The 16,705-nt window shown below is 36.2% G+C and overlaps 4 protein-coding genes across 4 annotated transcripts in view; 1 reads left to right on the top strand and 3 right to left on the bottom strand.

The window, feature by feature from the left end:
* Positions 1-587: 587 nt before the first annotated feature.
* rnf141 (ring finger protein 141) lies at positions 588-6,146 on the bottom strand. The gene is made up of 6 exons (XM_056261196.1): positions 6,014-6,146; positions 4,835-5,031; positions 3,916-4,024; positions 3,579-3,760; positions 3,362-3,469; positions 588-1,848 (listed from the first exon to the last, which is right to left on the bottom strand). Exons 2-6 carry the CDS (start codon positions 4,966-4,968, stop codon positions 1,698-1,700), a joined length of 684 nt encoding a protein of 227 aa, XP_056117171.1. The 5' UTR covers positions 4,969-5,031; positions 6,014-6,146; the 3' UTR covers positions 588-1,697.
* A 311-nt stretch (positions 6,147-6,457) lies between these two features.
* lyve1b (lymphatic vessel endothelial hyaluronic receptor 1b) lies at positions 6,458-9,069 on the bottom strand. The gene is made up of 6 exons (XM_056261193.1): positions 8,859-9,069; positions 8,608-8,773; positions 7,596-7,735; positions 6,949-7,356; positions 6,785-6,866; positions 6,458-6,697 (listed from the first exon to the last, which is right to left on the bottom strand). The coding sequence occupies exons 1-6, from the start codon at positions 8,953-8,955 to the stop codon at positions 6,517-6,519; spliced, it is 1,074 nt and encodes a 357-aa protein (XP_056117168.1). The 5' UTR covers positions 8,956-9,069; the 3' UTR covers positions 6,458-6,516.
* Positions 9,070-11,180: 2,111 nt separating this feature from the next.
* On the top strand, positions 11,181-16,195 carry LOC130094752 (polyamine-modulated factor 1-binding protein 1). Its single transcript, XM_056261191.1, has 8 exons — positions 11,181-11,510; positions 13,614-13,754; positions 13,839-14,039; positions 14,133-14,320; positions 14,464-14,677; positions 14,870-14,968; positions 15,060-15,127; positions 15,205-16,195. Exons 1-8 carry the CDS (start codon positions 11,238-11,240, stop codon positions 15,356-15,358), a joined length of 1,338 nt encoding a protein of 445 aa, XP_056117166.1. The 5' UTR covers positions 11,181-11,237; the 3' UTR covers positions 15,359-16,195.
* Positions 16,196-16,374: 179 nt separating this feature from the next.
* The window catches only part of eif4g2b (eukaryotic translation initiation factor 4, gamma 2b), a 33,064-nt gene continuing 32,733 nt past the window's right edge, over positions 16,375-16,705 (bottom strand). Inside the window, exon 22 of the mRNA XM_056261401.1 lies at positions 16,375-16,640. Within this exon, the coding sequence (XP_056117376.1) occupies positions 16,575-16,640 (66 nt within the window). The 3' untranslated portion in view covers positions 16,375-16,574. The remainder of the gene's footprint in view (positions 16,641-16,705) is intronic.

A 16,705-nucleotide genomic window follows, 5' to 3' on the forward strand; every position in this document is an offset into this window, starting at 1 on the left:
ATCTCAAATCAATTCTTTTAAAAAATATGGGACGTTCTGATAAACTGTTTAAGTATTTTGCATGGTTTCTGAAAATGGGAGCTTACATTTGTTACCTTTTCTTAACAAGGGAGTCTTCGGGTTTCTGACTTAAATAGTGTATTCTTTTTTCAGATATATGTTTTTGTAAAAAAAAAAGTCACAGGAAGTGGAATTATTTAAACTAGTTTGTTTGCAACCTGAGATTCTGGGGCGGTTTTTTTTTGTGTGGCACAAAATAGACTTGTGTACTTGAACTTGCACATTTTGTACACCAACAATGATGGTTAAACTGTTGTAAGGATGTTGTATAATGTATGGGTGCTTGGCCTCTGAAAAGCCACCTGAAACATGTGTGAATGCTTCATATCTTTGCCAATATCTGAATACTGCACTCAAAGTAAAATAAATGAAGTGGTGTCAAAAAAACCTTGCTGAATCAATTCATAATGAGATTGTAATAGTTCATGTTTCAGATCATTAGAAAAAGTATTCTTTATTTGCTCGACACTGCAGCCCAGTGGAAGTACTAGGAACTCTTACAGTCTTCAAACAAACTAACTAGAAAAAAATATTCAATTTACTTTATTGTTCAAGATTTACACAAGACGACAGAACTGAGAACATCAAACATCTCAATTTAGTCCATAAGTAAAATAAATCTCTATCAAAACAACACTAGGAAGCAGCTAATAATGTTATTTTATCTGATAAAACTATTAACATTCAGTCCAATCTCTATAAATCTGTGAGAATATTGCAGAAATTAACTTTTTTTAAACTAGATTAGTAGATCTTGATAAACTGGATTAAATCATCATAAACTGCCACACAAATTTATATGTATATACTGTAAATAGATGTAGAAAATTTGAGCTATACATTATCATATCTTTTATAATACAAGTGACTCCCCTAAGCCCACAAATTCACAGTCTCTCTCATACACAGAAAAGTGCGAGATGAAAAGTCTAGGATTTCAAACTGAAAAATAAAATAAAATTAAAAGGTAACCAACCTCCACTGAAAGTGTCAGTGATGCCCTATAAAATAAAGGTTTCATTTGCAACCTATTAAGCTTCAGAAGAAAACAAGCAAATTAGTTCATTCTCAAATGTTAATCCATTTGAACGATCCAATTATTTTTCGTAATGAATGTAATATAACTGAGTCATGCCCTATAATTAGCATTTGGTCCAACTTACACAGATAAAGATCTCATGTCAAATGGATCACTGTAATTATTGTTAAACCTTAGATTATAAACCAACATCAACATTACTAAATCATGTTTGACTGAATTATAGTGTCAACAATACTATTAAACTGTTGAACATGCTGATACTGTGATGTTTTTTCAGGTGTTACAAGGCCTTTACAGAACAAACGTGATTAAGTGCAATTACTTCACAAACAAGATAAAACGGCAAGTGCAACGAGGGAATTATGTTTTACAGCTACATGTTGTCTAGAATTTACCAACATGCATTCCCAGTCTGTCAATTGACTAGATGTTATAAATGACCAAAACAAAAAGTCAAATAATCAGCAGTTATTGCCTACAGTGAATGACACTATATAGTGCAAAAAATACCCAGTCACCCTAATAAAATAAGTATTTAAAGAAGGTCATCTGTTATGGGGAGACAGTGAGTTTGACAGTGGCACAGTGCTTCATTTTAAGGTCTGTGTGGGTGCCCGGCTTCATCTGCAAGATTGAGAATGTACCCAGCTATATCTTCCTCCGTGGGAGCATCTGACATGACCCATGATTCATTAGCGGCAGTCACCTGAATTCGGCAGACGGGGCAGTTTCGGCTCTGACCGCTCCTATATTGAGGCATAGACACACAATAGCACAGGGTTTGTCATGGCTGATTAAAATGATTTGTGAATTCTGTCATTATTTATTGTCATAATGTTGTTCCAAACCAGTTTGTCTTTTTCCTCCTTCACTTTCTGAAAATCTTCACTTTTTCCCCCCATATAATGCTAATAAAAAATGAATGAGGACTGAAGCTCTCAAACTTTATTAAAAATGTTTAATAATAATAAAAAAAAAAATATATATATAAAATGTATTATTTTTGTAGTATATAGTCCTCAATGAACCGGGCTGTAAAAAGTCTTAAATTCAGTTTGATCAAATTTGAGGTCGTTAAAAGTTAAAAGTCAAAAACAGGAATCACAATTAAAAAAACAAATTAAAATTAAAATGGGAAAAACTAGATTTACGATGATGATGATAACTTAGGAAACGCGTCATCACAGTCCGTGAAAAGGGTCCATTCCTGATTTCATGCCGACTTTAATGTGATGATAAACTTCAAAAGGTGGGGTCAAAAGGTGGCACTGTTGCACGTTCTGGTGCAGTTTTAAAGCAGTTTTTAAAAAATAAAACCCGCACATTTATGCCAAGTGATACTGTTGATGATTTATTATGCATTATAGTTGTGAGAGTGCATGTTTTATCTGCCTCATCTTTTTAGTGAGCAGCTGGAGGTAGTAAAGCAAAGACATTTCAAAATTAGAGTCCAAATTTCAGGATTGTTCTTAATTAAAAGTCCCACATTATGCATAAAATCTTTTTTTTTTCTGGTAATTATTGCCATTTTGGTTACATAATAAAGTGTATCTGTCATTTAATTCAAGTTTTGTAGCTTCTCTCTAGGCAGCTCTGTCACAGGAAGGAAAGACGAAGAACAGTATTTGAAGTCACCATGGAAAAAAAACAACAACTCTTTGTTTTTTTTATGGAATATTGCAGTATCTATTATAAATTATATATCCGTGCTCCAATATCAATCGACCTCTAATTCGTATGGATTGATATATTAGTATTACATGAACCAATATGTACATAAACCAATATCAGGCATGTGATCAGTTAAATACAAGCAAGAAAAACCTAGATACCTAACCTAAACATAGATATTTATATAATTATATCACAACCATGGCGAATAACACCGTTTCAACGTCGTGAGCTTGCAGCGCTGTCAGAATCAATCCGTGCATGAAATAAATGTAATAGAAAACATAACATCTTGCATGTTATTTAGGAAATGTTTAATACCAACTAGCCAGCCTGTTTAATTAAGTTTTGATTTCTAAAACTTTGCAGATACCCTGGATCCAATTCACGAAGTCGGTCTAAACTATTCATTTGGAGCTTGAAAGCCCGAATCCCTGACCAGAATTCAGAATCAGATTTTCTCCTTTTTTTGTCCCACGGACAAAAGTAAGCTATAAAGATTTGGAACAATATGAGGGCAAGTAATTCCTTATTTGGGTGAACTAATCGATTAATCAGTCATGACGATGAATCACAGATGATTCTTACCACTTGTCAATACACTTCTGACAGAAGCTATGTGCGCAGGGCAGAATAAGGTCTGCTTTCCCATCCATACAGATGCAGCATTCTTCCTCATCAGTCAACTGTTTAACCCTGTTACAGAGCACAAATAGCATATTTTGCTGGGTGAGACAATGAGTCATCCATTATGCATCATTACATCAGGTGCAGATTTGGCAAAGAAATGCAGTCTCTAAAGTACCTGCCCATCCACATGCTGGCCTGGCAGGTGTCTTCTGATGACAGCGGTCCTGAGGATCCTTCTGCTGCCACCTCTAAACTCCAGACTTCAGCTGCTTGACTGGTGATGTCTTTGTAGAGCTGGATAAACTGGTACAGGTTCATAATACGGGAGGCCTCCACCATTCCATTCTCCTTGTTAATCTACAAGAACACAGAGAGAACAGCAACAATTGCCATCCCACCCTAGATAAACATCAACCACGCAGAGCAAATGACTAATGTCTATAGCTTGACTTCATTGTAATCATATTAATATATTCCACTGATAAATGTATGGGTCTTTACATTGACCTCACCTTGGTGCACACTATTCTCACAGCAACCTTCCATAAAGCAGTTGAATCAGATCCAGGCTGCACTTCAAACAAAAGGTGTTTCTTTTGGCCAGAGGCTAGTTTAGCAGTTCTGTGGAAGAAAATTAAGTCATTCCACATCTGTCAAACGGGATAATGTGTATATTTTCCACAATAAATGGTAAAGTTATAATTAAGAAGGAACCTATAGTGATGTCATTCTTACTTTTTGAAAATTCAAAAAATATTAATAGATTATATATTTGTATTGTTATTTTTCTTTCAAATAATAATAATTATTTATTTAATATAATTGTATTGTTTTACATATTATTTTCAATATTATAATAATATTATGGTTTATATGGGACGCCACATTCTTATCAAACTCCAGCAGATTATTGTGTCATTATAATACAAAAAATGTGCCTATTATAATAATAATAATAATATTTTGTTTTACATAGTTTTAATAACATTTTCAATATTATAACAATGTTATGGCTTTTATGAGACGCCACATTCTTATGCCAATATAATTAAAACAATTATTATTAAAAATTTTATTGTTTTCCATATTATAATAATATTATGGTTTTTATGGGACGCCATATTCTTATCAAACTCCAGCAGATTATTGTGTCATTATAATACAAAAAATGTGCCTATTATAATAATAATAATAATAATATTTTGTTTTACATAGTTTTAATAACATTTTCAATATTATAACAATGTTATGGCTTTTATGAGACGCCACATTCTTATGCCAATATAATTAAAACAATTATTATTATTATTTACATTTTTATTGTTTTCCATATTATAATAATATTATGGTTTTTATGGGACGCCATATTCTTATCAAACTCCATCAGATTATTGTGTCACTATATTGATTTATCCTAAAAGCCTCACTTACACATCATTGAGCTCCGCCACACGACCCAAGAACTCGTCATAGTTGAGGTAGCCACTGTCACGCACTAGCCCCACATGTTTGATCAGTTTCTCAGGCAGTCTGGTCATTGCCTGGCCAGAAAGATGCTGGCCCATCCTGGCTCCAGATGGAGGTCTGCTCTGTAACAACTCTAGACCTCATTCACTGCTGGTGTGGCCCTAGACAAGAGAGGATGCTGAGCTGACATGACATGCTGCCCTGTAGTGTGACATGCTGTACTTTAAACAGTATTTTCTTACACATGCAATTTTATTACCTCATTTTAATTCATAGAATACACTAAAATATCTGAACTTGTAAAAATGTATTTATTTTGTCACACCGAATAGATATTATGTGTAGTGAAACTTCACTAAAATGTGTTGTTATATTTGTTAAAAGAACTGGCGGCCAGTCACAGCAGCTAAAATATAGCCATTTCTTTTATTCATGCACTGTGGGGTCCTGAAGTCTGAGACAACACTGAAAACTTGTTCAAACCTTTAAATATCATTTGAGGATTTGGGGGAAATAAATGTGTGATGTAGATATTTAATGTAATGTAGAAGAGTGCAAAAGTAAGCATTTTCATTAGTGCTCACAGTCACATGCATTTGGATCCCACTCACTAAATAGTTAACCCTAAAATATTTATGAAAATTAAGTTTATGCTTATTAGGCAGCGACGCATGGAACAATATTAACTTCTTGATGTGCTACAATAAAAGCATACGGCCACAAATTGCCACAAGTTGTCAATTGAGATCAGCGGTACATTTAGCAGACTTTGAAATAATCCCTGAAACATTCATTCATAACAAATGTGCAACAGTGCTTTCGAATTGAACAGGTGTTTATTTATTTTCTTATCTGCCCAATTTGATGTAGCTACCAAAAAACAAAACAAAACAAAAAACGAACTCTCTTTTAAAATAATGTACACGAGTGAACAATATAGGTTTATTTCGGAATGTGAAAAGGCGGCTTAAATACTGATGATGTTTGTATATCGAATATTACTACAAAAACAATCATCTGGCTACTAGTGTTAGCTTGCCCAGCCAAAACAATACATAAATCTCTTAAAGCAAATACACCAAAAGTTGGTATTAGCTACAAATATACAAGAACTCATCGAGATGCAAATAAATGTGTACAAACCTGCTGACATTTGTTTTATCCAAGCAAATATTCGAGATGACAAGCAGGATGATAGCAAGAAAACCTTTGACGCGGAATGATGACGTAACGACCAGACTCGATTGTAAAAAAAAAATACATCGAACCTTGAAGCAGATACTAGCAAGTACAACTAAGGAATGTAAAGAGTAGGCTAGGCTACACATTATTCTCATTTAGCCTATTAAGTTCATTAATGGTCAAATGTGCTAAAAAATTATCAAGAACAAACTAGTATTTACATCAGTTCTTAATATTTGATATTGATATATATTTTTTAAATGAGCATCAAACAAAAAAATAAAAAATAATAATCATTGGTTTTTCACCCCAAAAATGAAAATGTTGTTTCAAGTCTGCAGGGCTTTCTTCTGTGGAACATGAGAGGAGAAAAAATCAGAATAATGTGCAGGTTTCTCTTTTACATGCAGATACAGTGACAGGACTTTTTTTCTCTCTCTTTAAATACAAAGTTCAGTGTTTTCTTAGGGAGAGTTTGGGTCTTGTTCCATTTGAAGGAGGATGTTGTTACATTTCCTATTGTTGTTGTCTTTGCTGGTCTTTTCTGGCATACAATGCCTTTCATTTATTTGTTTCCACATCTCCGTTTCAATAATCTGTTTTGGCCTCATTCTAGTCCAAGATGGAAACCGTTGTCTTCTTTTGCTGAAAAAAGCATGGAGAATAGACCAGTCAGTAATGCAAAGCCTACACATGTCTCTCTCATAATAGTCATTAAAAGTAAAAACGTACATTTTGAGGTACCAAGCTGCACCTGCCGCTGCCAACAAGAGCAGTAGCACAAAAGAAATGATGACAAATGTTTTGGGAGTTGCTAAAAAAAAAAACCGACAAAAGAGTGTGATTAAATGAATGTGTAAAGTGATTAAAAAGTTATGTAACTTTTAAAAACCAACCTCTGGATGCTCTGTGAGGTGTAGTGGTCTGGGACAGTGCAGGCTGACCTGTGGAAGTTAAAGTATGCTGAAAAAGAAAATGAACGGATGAATAAGAGGAAGTCGAGGGGGATGAGGTTGAGAAGTTGGGCGAGGTTCTGGAAGATTCTGGAAGTTCTGAAAGAGACAGAGGGCTTGTTGTTGCCTGGGAACTTTCACTGATGTCAGAAAGACTAAGTGTTATAAATGTTGTGGAGGAAGTGTTGAAAGCAAAGGAAATGGATGGGGTGGATGTGTAGGCAGGTGAAGTAGTTGACTTAATAGATGATGGATGGGTTGTTTCAGTGAAATAATGCTTGTTTGATGGTGTTCTTCCTCCTGTTGTAGGTTGAGGCCTGCTTGATGTTGTTTCAAATGATCCATCAGGACCTGAGGTGCATTGAGAGAGACAAATTCTGATTATGTTGCACATTTTACTGACAAACTATGTTAGCAGATTTATGTACTGATTTTATTATCATTATATGTTCTTAACAAAATCCAAAGTCCAGACATATTATAGAATTTTAATGTGATTAAAAATCACATTAAACATCATTGTTCCCTATTTCAGGACACTGATTATTATGATGAAAGCATTTTCAAAAACATATTACACATATAATTACCCGCTGGTTTAAAACAATAAACATCAAACTTTGTGCTGATGTCAGCTCTCCAAACAGAAACGCCTGAACTGTTTCGACCACATTTTTCATTTCTCTCAATTCGAGGAATAACTGCAATTCGCTCTTCGATCCAACCAAACCTGTGTGAAAGAATGATATTGCACTCTTAGAAGAAACATGAACTATAAACTATAGAGTTCAAAAATACTACAAAATATGAGGACTTTAGATACTTTAGTTGTACTTTATATTTTACTTGTAAATATTTGAAATATGAGAGAAGGAAAAAACACTAAACTTGGTTAAGGTTAAGATATTTATCTGACAAAATAATTAGGCAAAACAAGGCAATCTACAGCTACAGGTTTTATTTTATTATGCAAAAAAAAAAAAAAAAAATATATATATAAATGCATAGAAAACAAACTCAGAAAAAAAAGCATATACTGAACATAGTCAGTTATTACTATTTTTTCTCTCTCTTGTTTTTGCAAGTTTATAATTTATTTGTATGACAGCCTGGCCAAAAATGATGTCTGCACAATTTGGCATGTTTTTTAGTTTTTTTTTGTTTTTTTGTGTTATCACAAATAAAATAATTGACAACATGCAATATGCTTAACAAATATTTTACAAACTTTTGAATAAAGGGTGAAGATGTCAATTTTCCTAGTCCAGGCATCACTTTTGGCCACAACTGTATTTTTAATTATAGACAGCATGAGACAACACACATAATATGTGATAAAGATGGCTCATATTTTATTTCAATGAATATTATCTGGTATTGTACTTTAAAATATACAAAGCATCCATTTTTAAAATGTTATTTAGAAATAGGAATCATATTTCCTAAAAAGATCAATATCATATAGGCCTATCTACAGTAATATTTTAATTACCTATTCAATTACTATTTGATTGTCTATAATTGACTATTAATCAGACCATTAAATTACTTTTAATTGACTATTAAATAACTATTGAAGTCCCTCATTAAATAGTGCTTTACCTGCATGTCTGTAAGCCATTTTGGTTAGCTGTCTCCACTTCAGCTAGCTTTGCAATTCTCATTTTAATAGCCTCACATGCCTCATGCGCTGTGGTGGCATTAAAACTGTACTTGTTGGTCTTGGTTTGGACTAACAACACTCCAGAAATTCCATCATTTGAAGGGACTAAAATGCAAAAGTACAGATTCACAAATAATTAAAAGCAAAACAGTGCATTTAAATCAACAGAAAAAGAAAGAGAGCAACCTACCTAGGATTTGACTCACGTCCAGACAGGGTGTGCTTGTAAATAAGAAAAACAGTAGACAAAATGCTAACCAGACTCTTGCCATGACTGCAGAACACATGCCACCAAAACTGGCCAAAAGCTTGAACACACTCAGTCTGTTGATGGTGCAGAAAGGGACCCATAAAAATAGGAAACAGGAGGTTGAGGATGATCTGTAAGATGACCTTCCCAAAGAGGGCATTTAAAGCTGGGTCAGAGGACAACTGAACATTGTTTTTGCTTCCTGTGGTTGTACATTAGTTATGTTACATATCTTTAAACACATTCAATACATCATAGACATTCTGGACAAGTTGGAAAAATATCCAACTTCCAGGCAGCTATATCGGGCACTTTGGAGCTAATTTCTCTCAGGCACCTAACAGGCATACCTTTATAAAAATACTAAGCAAAAATAAAATGATAAAATTTGATAAAATTATTATTTATTTGATGTTTTTAAAGCTTTATTATAACAATTATATTGATATATTTATTATTAATTTAAAAAAAAAAAAATGTATCCAAATATCCAAGTGAAAAATGTATAAGCCTGTGTAGCATGAGTGACATAGGTAGGCCTGCTTCTTTCTTCAGAGCATTCTATCCAGTGTTGTCTGTGATTTTGAAGGCTAAATAAACAGAAAGGATCATTACCAAGTCACTTTCAAAGCAACCAGCCAAGTGGCATGCTGCTATTGCAAGAAGCTGGGACTGAGAACAGTGAATTACAGGCTATGTTAGTCTATAGCGAAGACCTATCAGGCAAAAATCTTCTCCTCCATATGAACCCATAGGGGAGATGTACAAAATGACAGGAAGTTATTCAAAGCATCCTGCCATTTTGCAGATCAACATAATTTATTATCTCATCTCTAAATTCCTGACTTAGAACATAAAAACATATTTTCCTGACTGTGCAGAGAGCACAGGAAATAAACCATGACAAAAGGTAGGCTATATTGACTGGGACTTTCAATATTATTCTTCAGGACATTTGAAGAGGTTTGCGTTCTCTGCTCCTTTTATATCACTAGTTTGTAGTCACAAAATGTTACAAAAAAATCAGTTTTTGTTCAAATGGCAGAATTGTTGTTAAGCATTTAATATTTATAGCAAAATCACAAACAAAGCTAACTAGGCCAGTGGAACTTGTCCTATTTGTGCTGCTTCACATGCTTGAATAATAGAGGGGGTTGAGTTTCCATGTCTGTAAAGTAAAGGCATTCAATACTTGTAAACAGTGTTGGGGCTAACGAATTCCAAGTAACGTGGGTTACGTAATCAGATTTCTTTTTTTCAAGCAACAAAGTAACGCATACTTTTCAACTTACAAGTAAATATCTGAGTTAATTTTTTAAATAAGTAACGCAAGTTACATTTGTCCCCCATTTATTCACTGACACCTCTCCTGTCCCCATGTTGTGTGAACATGATGGTTATTAGCTCTACACTATTGTGAGCATGCATTTACCCATCTCACTTACACAAAAACAGATTAAGTATCCCCAAAATGAATAAAAACAGTGGAATGCAAAACCCTGCAATAATTAAATGATAAATAACACAATATACTGTATTTCACTGTATAAATGTAATCTCGCTTTATTAACTGATGTCTTTGCTGCTGACCTCAGATGATCCAATTCAGTCATACGAATAAGCAAAAATGACTTTAGTTAAACAGCACATTTGTGTTTCATTTTTGAATTGCTGCAGAGTGCAAGAAAAGTGATCCAGGATGGCAGCACAGCTGAGAGGTTTGTTTGAGCTGCGCCCTCTACTGTACAGGTATAAATTTGCATTTATTTCAGTCTGAGGCTTATTCATTTCATTATTCATTTTGATGTGAAAGGCCCTTTACATTTGCCAAAAAGGGAACTTTATTCTTATTAAAAAACAAAGAAGCAAGCCCAGCTTAGGTGAGAAAAGTAACACAAAAGTACAGTAATACTACTTTCCATTAAAAGTAAAATTTCACTCACATTTGCATCAGAAAATTAAACAAAATCTAGTCATTCTCCATTCCTGGCATCATTACCAATATGCTGTGAACCCTAACCAGCTTAATTCAGGATGTTGAGAGGCACTATGGTCCAATTAGTCAAGGACGAGGAGAGCTGTGTTTCAATCCTTGTGGTAGCATAGAGTTTCTGCTCCCTCTGTGGTGGTATAACATTTCCCTATAAATAATTGAACTAGGCTGCATGTTGGTGAGTCTCCTTAGTTCCCATTGCATGCACTTCTACAGGAACTCTGGGTCGACAGAAGCAACAACAACAACAACAACAACAAAAAAAAACATTTTACAACTGCTCAAAATTTGCAGTTTAAAACTGGTTTCAGCGTCCAGTCAGAACGATGACCCTAAGGGCCACCTCTCATGGAGAGCTCCAGAATCTGACTTCAATGAAGACCTATGGTTCAGACAGCGGTAGTTTTAAGTCTCTTTCTCACAGCAGCAACAACATGGGGGGACGATTCGAAAGCATTGAGGAGATTAAAGGAGTTTCGAAACCCACACACCCTCCTCGAAGACCTGTACGTGCAGTCCGACCCGTCAGTGCTCTGAGCGCCAGCGGATCCTTCCTGCAGATCAACCACCTGCAGGGAGAACTGGTGAGGAAGAGGAAGGTAGGTGCTGACATGATGGAGAACATTAGAGCAACATCCTGCGGGCACATTCTGAACATTAGGATGTATTTATACTGAATCAATAGAATTCTGTATTTGTGGTTTGACTTTTTCACTTATTCTGCCTCATGTTTCAGAACATTGTGAATGACGTGCATGTGAAAATTAGCTTGTAATTAAGTCATTTTCAATGCCAGTAAAATGTACTTGTATTATCATGTTCAAGTTATGTTGAAGACTATATAATGTTTTTCAGTACAATTAATTATAAACTGTATATATATATGAATTATATATATATATATACACACACACATTTTTCCTATTTATATATATACACACACACACATTTTTCATATATATATATATATATACACTCACCGGCCACTTTATTAGGTACCCCATGCTAGTAACGGGTTGGACCCCCTTTTGCCTTCAGAACTGCCTCAATTCTTCGTGGCATAGATTCAACAAGGTGCTGGAAGCATTCCTCAGGGAGTTTGGTTCATATTGACATGATGGCATCACACAGTTGCCGCAGATTTGTCGGCTGCACATCCATGATGCGAATCTCCCGTTCCACCACATCCCAAAGATGCTCTATTGGGTTGAGATCTGGTGACTGTGGAGGCCATTTTAGTACAGTGAACTCATTTTCATGTTCAAGAAACCAATTTGAAATGATTAGAGCTTTGTGACATGGTGGAAGTAGCCATCAGAGGATGGGTACATGGTGGCCATAAAGGGATGGACATGGTCAGAAACAATGCTCAGGTAGGCCGTGGCATTTAAACGATGCCCAATTGGCACTAAGGGGCCTAAAGTGTGCCAGGAAAACATCCCCCACACCATTACACCACCACCACCAGCCTGCACAGTGGTAACAAGGCATGATGGTTCCATGTTCTCATTCTGTTTACGCCAAATTCTGACTCTAACATCTGAATGTCTCAACAGAAATCGAGACTCATCAGACCAGGCAACATTTTTCCAGTCTTCAACTGTTCAATTTTGGTGAGCTCTTGCAAATTGTAGCCTCTTTTTCCTATTTGTAGTGGAGATGAGTGGTACCCGGTGGAGTCTTCTGCTGTTGTAGCCCATCCGCCTCAAGGTTGTGCGTGTTGTGGCTTCACAAATGCTTTGCTGCATACCTCGGTTGTAACGAGTGGTTATTTCAGTCACTGTTGCCCTTCTATCAGCTCGAACCAGTCTGGCCATTCTCCTCTGACCTCTGGCATCAACAAGGCATTTCCGCCCACAGAACTGCCGCTCACTGGATGTTTTTTCTTTTTCGGACCATTCTCTGTAAACCCTAGAGATGGTTGTGCGTGAAAATCCCAGTAGATTAGCAGTTTCTGAAATACTCAGACCAGCCCTTCTGGCACCAACAATCATGCCACGTTCAAAGTCACTCAAATCACCTTTCTTCCCCATACTGATGCTCGGTTTGAACTGCAGGAGATTGTCTTGACCATGTCTACATGCCTAAATGCACTGAGTTGCCGCCATGTGATTGGCTGCTTAGAAATTAAGTGTTAACGAGCAGTTGGACAGGTGTACCTAATAAAGTGGCCGGTGAGTGTATATATATATATATATATATATATATATATACACACACACACATTTTTCCTATTTATATATATACACACACACACATTTTTCATATATATATATATATACACACACACATTTTTCCTATTTATATATATGCACACACACACACATTTTTCATATATATATATATATATACACACACACACACATTTTTCCTATATATATACACACACACACACACACACACACACACACACACACACACACACACACACACACACACACACACACACACACACACACACACACACACACACACACACACACACACACACACACACATTTTCATATATATATATATATATATATATATGTGTGTGTGTGTGTGTGTGTGTGTATGTATAGTTTCCACAGACATATTAAGCAGCAAAAGCTGTTAAATTAGTTATAATCAGAGTTAAAAAGAAGTATTTGAAACATTCTCCATCAATATACTTTGTGCCTTGGATGCCTAGTAACCCTCATTGTCGCTGTATCTGTGTTCAGGAATGTGAGGACCTGAAAAAGGAGAACAAGTATCTGTCTAATGAAATTCACATGGAAAGGATCATGATGAGAACTGAGAGTGAGCTCACAATGAGAAGCCTGCGGAATCTCAACCAGGAACTCCAGGCCCAAGTTAAAGAGGTTTGCACATTAAACATCTTGAAATATAGAAGAACAAGAGAGAAAAAATAATAATACCAGTTTTCTTTCCTTTGTTATAATAAGCTGAAACAGAAGCTCTATCTCAGCCAGCAGAGGGCGACACTGTGTTCCAGGGCAGCTGAGGATGCCGATAGAGCTCGAGCAGAGGCGGACAAGAGCAGGGCACTGGCAGAGACCCGGGCACTGGACAGCAGGCAAGAAAAAGATCTTACACTAGCTGACAAAACACGGCTGGGCGAAGAACTACAGCTGCTGAAGAAAGAGGTACACATACAATATCATGAAAATATACACGGGATGCAAAATAACACTTTGGCTCCACTGAAATTAAACTAATTTGCATACTGTCATCCATAGCACAAAGATGTCCAGCTACTTTTAGCACAGGCTGAAAAGAATTACTTTGAGACCAAGCTTAAACTAGACAGGGCGTCAGGAGAAAAGCAGACTTTCCTGGAGGAGAACAGAATACTGGAAGATGAGAGGAACACTTTACGACACAAACTGAAAGAACTGACTGAGGAGAACGTGAAGATAATGGAAAAGTAAACTCACGAGCATTCAGCAGTGCAATTTATCTTTTGTAATTTAAGCAAAAGATCCTGACTGGCATGCCAGAATTCAGGCCATTATAATGGAATAAAAGCTAAATAGGAATGGTTCATGATGCTGTCTGTCTCCTCTGTAGGGAGGTGAACTCCAGACGCAGAGCTTTGGTTGCTGAAGAGCAGAGTGAGAGGGCCAATAAAGCCCTGCAGGAAGCGGAGCAGGAAAGACATTTAGCTGAGCAGGAGAGGCAGGATCGCACCAGGGAGTGTCTCAGCTGGAGAGAGAAACACCAGGCCCTGGCAGAAATCATCAGAGCCCAGGAAGAGCTGAAGTCCCTGAGGCAGACCAAAGCCGTAAGTCCTCCTAACTGTAGGGTCAATCCATGAAGAGTTCCTTTTGTATTTTATCATCATTATATACAAGTAAACAGAATTTTACTTGCATCTTATTTTATACTTTTTTTTTTTTACTTGCATTACTCGTCAAATTACTCTTTAGAATGTTCTTTGATGGCACTAATAACACATACTCGCATCTCACTTCAGTGTCAAGCTAATATTAAGAGCTACTTCCTGTGTATGACTGAAAGCGACCAGAGGGTTAAGATCCTAAAAAATCAAGACGGCACACCAAGGAACTTCACGGTAGATTTTCTTTTCAGCACATTATTAATAAAATAATAAACATTTGTTTTTTATTATTATTAAATAAAATTAAACAATATGCCCCCAACAGGAAGGAGACCCTGTGTATATCTCCACACCTGACCTCAACAGTGAGGATTCAGAGAGGAGGTCAGGGAGGTAGGCTTTTTTTTTTTCAATGCTAAATTAAGACAAATAAATGTCTTGACTGTTAATTTGTCTCATCCCTTCAGCAGAACAATGTACAGGGTGGCAGCTCCGCGAGTTGGAAGAGACACTGGCCCATCCCACTTCAGTGAGCTGTCACCAATGGCTGACTCCCACGATTCTGGATTTTCAAGGAGAAACAGGAAAGTGGAATATTTCTGGATCCCCACTGATGAGGAATAATTGCACTTAAAACACTTGAGCTGATCAAATTTTTCCTTTATTGTAAAATCAGCAATAGTGGTGAATCCAGCACTAAACAGCCTTACAATGACATGATCATAAGCCATTTCATTTGACAATTGGATCAGTTAACATGTTGGCAAATGTAAGTACAACAAGATTAACTGTCAAATACAATTAAACACCTGTCAATAAAAGGTTGTTTGAGAACCCCTTATTGACAAGGGCAAAAGCCTTTCCCCTTTAATGGGCATTAAGGGTTTCCATTTACGTTTAATGATCAATTAAAAGGCAGGTTAAAATAATCCACCAGTTTGAGGGTTAAGATTGGAATAATTTGCAGCAGATCATTGGGACCTGAAGGGCAACATTACTACAGCCATCAGACAGAGAACACATCTCAGGTACCTTGTCAGACCACACTGCAGACAACATTAAGTAAGGCTGGGGCAGCAGAGGCATTAAGTTGACTAATAGCTTGATATCGGAAACTTCAAATGGAAAATACTTAAACTGTTGCAAGCTGAGATATTAGGTAGTGTGTTGTGCAAAACTGAATGACTATGCAGCTGTTCTGGATCTTAATTCAAGGCTAAAATTTTAGACGCATCAGAAGCCTGTACTAAATAACGCTTATTCAGGAGGTAGAAGTGGAAACTGCTAAAAAGTTACAGTGATTACAGTTTTAGATGTTTAAATCATGCACGAGGGTTGAATAAAATATTGCAACCGACCCAGAATAACACTAAAAGTGTCTACAGCGTAACCTATGAAGGCCTTTCAACTAGGATCTCATGATCAATGTTAATCAATCCCCCAGACAGACTGCAAACAAAACATTGGTTCTATATAGTGACTGCTTAACTTTCGCAGAGACATCGAAAGGTTTCCTGTCACGTTTCTTGTGAAACAAAAAACGATTAAACCAGGCAGAACATGTAAGGAGAATTTGACTACCACTTTTTCTACCGAAAAAGCATAGTGGCTGATTATCTAAAAAAAAAAAAAAAAACCCGATAACAAGCCAGATATTGGTTAGGATACAAGCAAACAGAGACATTATGATATTGGTCTTACTATGCCTTTCGTTTAATTCATGAGCCTAGCAGCAGTGTAATAAAGCTGTCTGAGTGTGAGCTACTGCAAAGAGTGTTGGAACCAAAGAGAAGAGTCATGTAGCAGGAAATTAATATGTACTATGAGGATTAGTCCCTCCTCAGTCGGCTTCCTCCTCTGACTCCTCTTCCTCAGCCGTCTCAAGCCAAGTCAGCCACTGGTTCACCTGAAAAGAAAAAGATTTGTAAATGTACATGCTTGTACTGAAGAGAGATAGATAACTGTGTTTGA

Source organism: Rhinichthys klamathensis, unplaced genomic scaffold, assembly GCF_029890125.1.
Source record: "Rhinichthys klamathensis goyatoka isolate OS25496 unplaced genomic scaffold, OSU_Roscu_1.1 h1tg000181l_1, whole genome shotgun sequence".
Classification (NCBI taxonomy): Eukaryota; Metazoa; Chordata; class Actinopteri; order Cypriniformes; family Leuciscidae; genus Rhinichthys; species Rhinichthys klamathensis.